Source organism: Epinephelus lanceolatus, chromosome 4 (genome assembly GCF_041903045.1).
Source record: "Epinephelus lanceolatus isolate andai-2023 chromosome 4, ASM4190304v1, whole genome shotgun sequence".
Taxonomy (NCBI): domain Eukaryota; kingdom Metazoa; phylum Chordata; class Actinopteri; order Perciformes; family Serranidae; genus Epinephelus; species Epinephelus lanceolatus.
The window spans coordinates 14,855,383-14,863,216 of record NC_135737.1 but is presented as its reverse complement, the minus strand read 5'-3'; the positions used below and the strand labels follow the sequence as shown (position 1 = coordinate 14,863,216).

General features: G+C 38.9%; 1 protein-coding gene across 1 annotated transcript; it reads left to right on the top strand.

Annotated features, from left to right (window-relative positions):
* The first annotated feature begins 1,603 nt into the window (after nt 1-1,603).
* LOC144462832 (uncharacterized) lies at nt 1,604-3,706 on the top strand. The gene is made up of 4 exons (XM_078167484.1): nt 1,604-2,875; nt 2,988-3,206; nt 3,413-3,507; nt 3,667-3,706. The coding sequence occupies exons 1-4, from the start codon at nt 1,604-1,606 to the stop codon at nt 3,704-3,706; spliced, it is 1,626 nt and encodes a 541-aa protein (XP_078023610.1).
* Nucleotides 3,707-7,834: the final 4,128 nt, after the last annotated feature.

Below are 7,834 nucleotides of genomic sequence, written 5' to 3'. Positions count from 1 at the left end.
ATGGGGTGATAATCTATACTTTTAAAAATATATCGCATTATTTTTGTGTAATAGTAAAGATAATTTATGACTTCAACGTGTGGCAAAGGTAGCGGTTGTGTAGCATGCTAGCATTTCATGCTATACGCTAACTTAGCAAAGAGCGTCTCATTACTGTTACTCATGTTTCTCATTACCGCGTACTTTTAAGGCTCATATCAGTAATGAGAAGTTATGTTGCGGTAATGAGACGCTCATAGTTAAGTGCTAATGCTAGCATAATGCTAACCTTTGAGCTTAAAATAACATTCATAAATGGACAGTTAACTGTTGTTTTAATTAATATTATATGAACTTCTTACATTACTATGTAATAACTATGTTATTACTCGATTACTCAATTGTAATTACTTAACTCCGTGAATAGCTAGCATACTCCACGCCCTTTTTACTGATCATGTTGAATGTTTTTTGTGACTGTTGCCAAGACTGACAGACAACCAGCGCAAGAAGACTGCAGCCAAAGCTAGGGTTAGAAAGCACAGGGAGAAATTATACGGGGATCCCGAACATCTGGAAGAATACAGGAGAAAGGAAAGAGAGAGGTATATGTTAGTTATACTAAGGGAAGATGTCATAGGGATGAGCAAGTACACTATTATCTGTATCAGTTCAACCGACTAAATCTAATCTAAACAAAATGTATCCATACCTGTACCTGGAATGGGCGGGACTTAACCCAGATGTGGGTGGTGCTTAAACAGGAAGTTATTAATTTAAGTCTGAAATTGATATGATCAGAAATTGCCATATTTGTTGTTTATTAGAAAACTATTTACAGAACCGTCCAGAAACTGAGCTTCAGATCAATGTTTTTGATCACGAGAAAGATTTTTATTTATAAACTTGAATGAATAAACTTCAGATGATACTGGATACTAGTTTCAGTAGAGTACTCGCTCAACCCCAATGTCATCACACTGATTATATTTCCGCTCTTGTATCACATCCACATTTGTATTTAATCTATTAATATTTAATAAATGCATTATTGCTATTTATTAGTTACTATTGAATCTTTTTGTTACTATTGTACAATGCTTGTCATGCAAGTACTGACAGTGAGTCACTGATATTTCATTTTTGTAGGTATCGAAAGCGCAAATCTGAGGGTAAACTAAAATCTGCCAGTGACCTGGATGCAAAACAATCAAAGAGGCAACAAAAAAAATGGAGACAAAATTCTGCGAAATATTACAGAAAAAAGAAGACCTTAAGAGATGTTTTAGATCTCACCCCACCCTCGATCACTGATGACACTGACGTACAGCCTGGACCACCACGCAGGGTCTTACATCGTATCTCAGAAAATGGTCAAAATCACAGAGCTCATGAAGGTCCTTCACCAGTAGTCTCCCCAAGAACATCAACACCAAAAAGAAAGAGGCCTGCTGCATCCAAGCTTAGAGCCAAGCTCAAAAAAAAAACCAAATCCTTGGAAATGAAAGACAGAGAAATAGACAGGCTTAGAGAGCAAATAAAGCGAATGAAGATGAGAAAAGAAGAAACTAAAACAAGGAATAAGCCTACAACAGTCCGTTCATCCATCAATAGGAGACAACAGATGGGAAGTGCCATAAGAACTTTCTTTCATCGTGATGACGTATCCACGATTGTGAATGGGAAAGCAGGAGAGATCAGGCGAAGTGGGCAGGTATTCCGGAGAAGGTTTCTCTGTGACACTATAGAGAATCTTCACAAACGTTTTCTGATGGAGAATCCAAGCAGGAAGATTTTTCGTGCTCAGTTTTTCAAGTGCCGCCCTTTCTGGATCTCTAGTCCAACACTATTGGACAGGGAAACGTGTGCATGTAAAATTCATGAGAATTTTGAGGGTAAAATAAAGAAGTTACACCAACTGGGAAATGCAGGTGTATCATCTTGTTTAGGTGTGGTTGACTTTGTGGTGTGTGAGAAAGGGAACATGGATTGCATGTACAGGCGATGCAAAGATTGCAAAAGCAAGTCATTCTCCCCAATGCTGGATCCAAATACAAAAGACAACATAGTCCAGTGGAAGGAGTGGGTGAGCAGGTCCACACCCATCATAAAAAAAAGGGAAAATGGATCAACTGTTGAAATAGAGGTCAAGACAACCAGCCTTGAAAAATGCTCTGCCTCCATTGAGAAGCTTGTGAGTCTTACTGAAGAATCACTTCCTTGCTTCTGTAAACATACATACAACATTAAACATCAATTTGAGCATATCCAGATCTTGATGTCAAACCTGCAGGAGGATGAAGCTGTAGTTCATGTAGACTATAGTGAAAATTACAACTGTAAATGGAACAAGGAGATCCAGGAGGTCCACTTTGGAGGATCACACAGACAGGTGACACTCCACACAGGGGTGCTCTATCTGAGTGGAGGAAGACTAGAATCATTTGCTTCGGTGACAGACTGCCTCAGACATGATGCTGCTGCAACATGGGCACACCTGGACCCAGTTTTAGAGCACCTCCGAAGTCACTACCCTGCTGTCACCAAGTTCCACTTCCTGTCTGATGGGCCTACCCCACAGTACAGGAACAAAACTGCCTTCTACCTGGCTTCAACTGTGCCTTTCCTCAAAGGTTTTAGTTACATTACTTGGAACTTCACTGAGGCCTCACATGGAAAAGGAGCACCTGATGGTGTTGGAGGTGCTCTGAAGAACCTTGCCGATCGGATTGTGGCACGTGGGACTGATATACTGGACATGAGAGCACTCATCACAAATCTGAAACAGCATTCTGGTGTGAGAATATTTGAAATCACAGAGGAGGAGATTCTCAAAAGCTCTGAGTTGGTTCCTCCCTCACTCAAACCTGTGCCTGGCACAATGAGCGTGCACCAGGTAAGTTCTCACTATGCTTCATATCCTACTCTGTTTTCCATACTGAACCTAAAAGATGATCAAAATTTGTTCTTTTGTTTGTTTTTTCAATGTTTTTTTCCTCTGTTCACAGCTCATTGCAAAGGAAGCAGGCTGCATCAGGGTTAGAGACGTCTCCTGCTTCTGCAAAAGCTGGTGTGACTGCTTCTCTCCAAGAGAATTAAGATTTTCCTGTTCACATAACAGTGGAGCGGAAAAGGAGGAAGGAGATACAGATGCAAGAGCAATTGAAGTTGGGACTTGGGTTCTGGTGAACTACGACGGAGACCTTTTTCCAGGCATTGTTACACAGGTAATCAAATAACAAAGCTCACATATAAAGGTAATGCATGCTGTATATTTAAATTGGAAGATAAATAAATATAGTTAAATAGAATGACATATGTCTGTGTTAATAAGTGTTCATGCATTGTGTCATTACTGCTGACAAATTCATTTCCAATAACAATATTAAAACAGAAAAAATTAAAATCTGTGAATGCTGTGTTTAACATACAGATTGTTGCTGAGCAGTACAAGGTGGACACAATGTACAGGGCAGGACCGAACAGGTTCTTCATCCCAACAGTCAAGATACCAGGGGACAAAGTGTGGTACATTAAGGAAGTCATCCCAGAGCCAATGCCTGCAACTTCTTCTGCTCGTCATTTTTGTGTCTTGCCTCAAATTTGGGCAAAGTACTCAAAAAACATCTGAATTGCATGAAATGAGTTTCCATGAGTTTTGATGAGTTTTGTCTTTTTCATGTTCAGTTGTCAAAATGTTAATGTCAGTTATGTCATGTCCTGCTGACCTTTTCCATTAGATGAAATGAATTCATTCACATTACCGCAACATGTGATCTCATCCTCCGCAATGGACATTTCATTACCGTTACAGATGAAAATAAACTGATATTTTCATATTTCTATTCTTCAGAGAAATTTATTTGTTCATTTATTATATTATGTTCCTTAACTGTGCTCCACATGTGTTTTCTGGAAATCATTTCTTGTTAACAAAGAAATAATTTGAAAAATTTGGCTCTAAAATACCTTTAGCATATCGGTAATGAGAGTTACTACTTTTTAAATGTGATTAAAAATATATAAAACAATACTATTGATGCACTGTGCTGTTCATTCAATGTGCTCATTAATGTAAATGTGAAAAATTCAGTAAAAATCTTTTTTTAATTAATGGTCTGCTTTCTCCATTCTCCATATCGGTAATGAGAATTCTGGATCATGCTGGTATGAAATTGGAATAAAATTGAATTAAATTGTTTTCCTGTATAACTTTTATCAAAAGATAAAAGTTCACATTCTACATAATCACTAGAGTTAAAAAATCTGCCAAATTAGGTTAATTACATTTTTATTTTACTGTGATACAGTTCATGAGAATCACCTAATAACCAATCTAAAACCAGCATTAAAGGTCAAGCTCACGTTTGATTGGTCACTGTCAGCTCACGAGGTAGAGAGAAGCCTGGGAACTTTATAAATGTAGCCTATTAACTTGGGGGGGATAGTCACACCAGAAGAATTATTTACACTCACACCAGTGCTTCCAATTATATTTTGAGGTCGCACAGATGAAATTTTGGTCACATATGCGACCAAAACTGTTGCAATTTCGAGCCCTGTCATGGTAAGCCAGTCCAGGTGCACGTGCATGTTAGTGCATGCGTGTATACCATTGGCTAGCTCATCACTGCCACTTCGCAGTGTGCTCATACAGTGGTTACAGCTGATATCGGGACAGCGTCATTGCGGAAGTGTAGCACCCACCCTCCAGTTCCCCCGTGGTTAACACCGTTAGCTCTGTCAGCACTGTTGATGTTGTTATGCACTGTTTACAGAGTTAGCATCATCAGCTGCTAGCCAACAGCTCAGCCGGACCATGTTGAGAACCATGTCCAGACAGCTCATACACTCTGAATTTTAAGCCCCTTTAATATGCTTTAAAGTTTGTTGCAACATGATTTAAAGTTAATCTATGAGTTAATGGGGTTTAACAATTAATCTTTGTTGGTGCAACCCAGCCATAGGATTACAGAAGAACTATGAAGACACAAATGATGATAAAAATACACAAAACAACGACAGACACAACATGACTAATAAGAGATGCAGATTTACTACAAATCTGAGGGTCTCGTGCAGTCGAGGAGGGGACCTTTTATGTGTCTGTGCCCAGGGGCACATTGTCTCATATTCCATCAATGGGTGTCTATGTATATACAGTGTAATCAGTGCATAGGAATTGATACATTGCTTAGGTTTCAACATCAACACCACATATGCTTAACTGGCTGACCTGTATAGAGCCTCTTTAACTCTGTCTTTGAAAGACAAGAAACAAGCTTAAATATCTGCTTTTCATTTGCTAAAGCAACTGTCACCTTCAGTGCTTCTATGCAAGCATTTTCACCCATGCAAAAGTAATCCAAAGATATAAAGTGTTAATTATAAATAACATGATATTTATAATTTAAGACTATAAATTGATAACCTCCCAGCGTGGTTTTCCATGAGCCTTGTTCTTACGTATTTTGGCATTAGTCTAATTTGAAAATGTGGATTACAAAATTGAGAGAGAAATCACCTGCTGAGAAGCTTATTTTTATCAGTAGGAGACTTCACGTTTTACAGTGTTATTTGCTATTACATTGTGGTTTCATCATCTCAAAATAACTGACAGTGAAATTTACTAATTCTACTGGACATAGTTGAGGAGAGGCAAGATGTGTGGTTCATGTAAATATGATACATGAGGAATACCAGTCATGAGAAGTGTGGTATTTTATCGACTTTTGTCTGGTTCCTGAAGGCTCCCCTGAAGACGCAGCAATCATCTGAGGGTCATGACATCTACTCACTTCTGTATTGTGACTGACATAATTGTTCATAACCATGAAATGATGATGTCGTGGTGCATACAAAGACACTGAATGCTCGGAGCAACACTGCTCTTTATTCTCCTCCTTTGAATCTGCTTTGTAGGTGCTTGGGTTTTAGAAAATTGTGCCAAATCTTGCCAAACATTTTCTCCTTCCTGTTGGCAAGAACAATGTGGAATCCTTGCCATGGAAGAAAAGCATATTTCACACCCATACACACCTACACATCAAGTGGGATAGATTAGAGACAAGAGGGTTAGGCCATGAAAAGCACAAATAAGATTTCTTGGAGCATTCCCACACTGTAGCATGCTCGCAGCTCTCAGGTTTCTTTATTACCAGCCTCATACGTTTGCCTGCTGCGCGTTGTGCTAGCTGCAAGTACAATCCACAAACACTGCAGGGCATTCACAAAGGAAAAGCGTAGCATAAACAATGCTTGGATACTTAGGGAAGGCATTACAGTTTTAACATGTTGATGCAAGTTCTTGTGTTTACTGAAGGGTGATGCAAGAAAAGAGGCCATATTCTTCAGATCTAATCAAGTTAAAGGACTACAGTGTTATGAGGGTATTTCCCCTGCAGAGCCCTGCCCTCACATCATCTAATAGTACTTTAGTAGTGATTAAATTAATTTTAATAGGTTCTTGAGAAGCCCACTGTTCAAAATAAAGGTAATTATCAAGTCCAAGAACACTGAAGTTGATGCTTGTGTCCTTGTGGAGAACGTGCCTCCTAAGTTGTGTTAAACAGAACAAACTTCTGAGGAAAGTGAGAACAGAGGAGCCCCAAGTGTTGATTTTAATCATTTAGTGGTTTTAAAATGTGGCTGCTTTATACTGTTATGCTTCATACTCACAATAGAAGATCATCCATAGAGCCACCCAGAACCATATAGGTTGGGTTGGTTTCTGTTTTTGCTGGTCCAGTCTGGTGTACAGGCTTAAACCGGTTTGATTGTATGCAAACCAGCTAAATTGGCATTTGCCATCATGACATGTTCTGGCAAATTTAAAAAAAATAGCCTACATCAGCAACCTGTGCTGACAGCGTCACAGCCCTAAATCCAACTTGTATTGCATTAGTAATGAGCAAAATGACAATGTGATTAACATAATATTATGTTTGTTTATAAACTGACTAACAGAGCAACTGGTGTCTGTCAGGACGTGAGCTGAGCACTGAGCAGGAAGGAAATCAAATTTCAGTAGAGACGGGGGGGGGGGGGGGGGGGGGGGGGGGGGGGGACAAGCGGTGTACACTGTGCTTGAGTTGAGGCATGGCCGAGTTAGTCTCTCAAGAAAAAACTTAAACTGTGGCAGTATGAAGACATTTTGGATTTGAAGACGACGAAAGAGATATCCTATAGGGGTAGGGGGAAAAATTGATACAGCACAGTATTGTGATATTTGGTTATATTGTATCATTACACAGAGTAGTGTGTTGTATTGATTTTCTAATTATATAAATTAATAATATTGCAAATGCAAATTAACTTTTGGCAGCTGCTAGAATAATGAAATCAATTGCTTTTTCAGTCCACTGTGCTGCTGCAATATGATGATTACACAATATATGAAAACATTATCTTATTAGATAAAAACAGGTGTTGACAAAGTGTTTCCTTAATTTGCGGTTAATAAGTTAATATGTCCCAGTGTATCACAATATATGTTCTCACAGTACTCAGCATATTACAAAACATCATCATGACCTATTGTGATCATATTATTGAGGGGCCTCCGCTGATTCCCACCCTTTGTATCCTAACTGGCTGTGAGCGATGCAGTGCACCATATTGAGTGGTAGTTTTGATGCTCTTTTCTTATTTATTCCTTTTACTTCCTTTGAAAGTGCTGCAGTGGACAAAGAATGGCTGATTCATAAAGTTGAAATGAGGAATTTACTATTTGATACCTCCTTATTTCACTACAAAACCCAAAAAGGTGGCAGTTGGCTGGAGGGAGCTTAAAGTTTCTGGTAAATGACTCACTAATAGCAGTCCATTTGCTGCTGGATATATTGTATGTCATTTC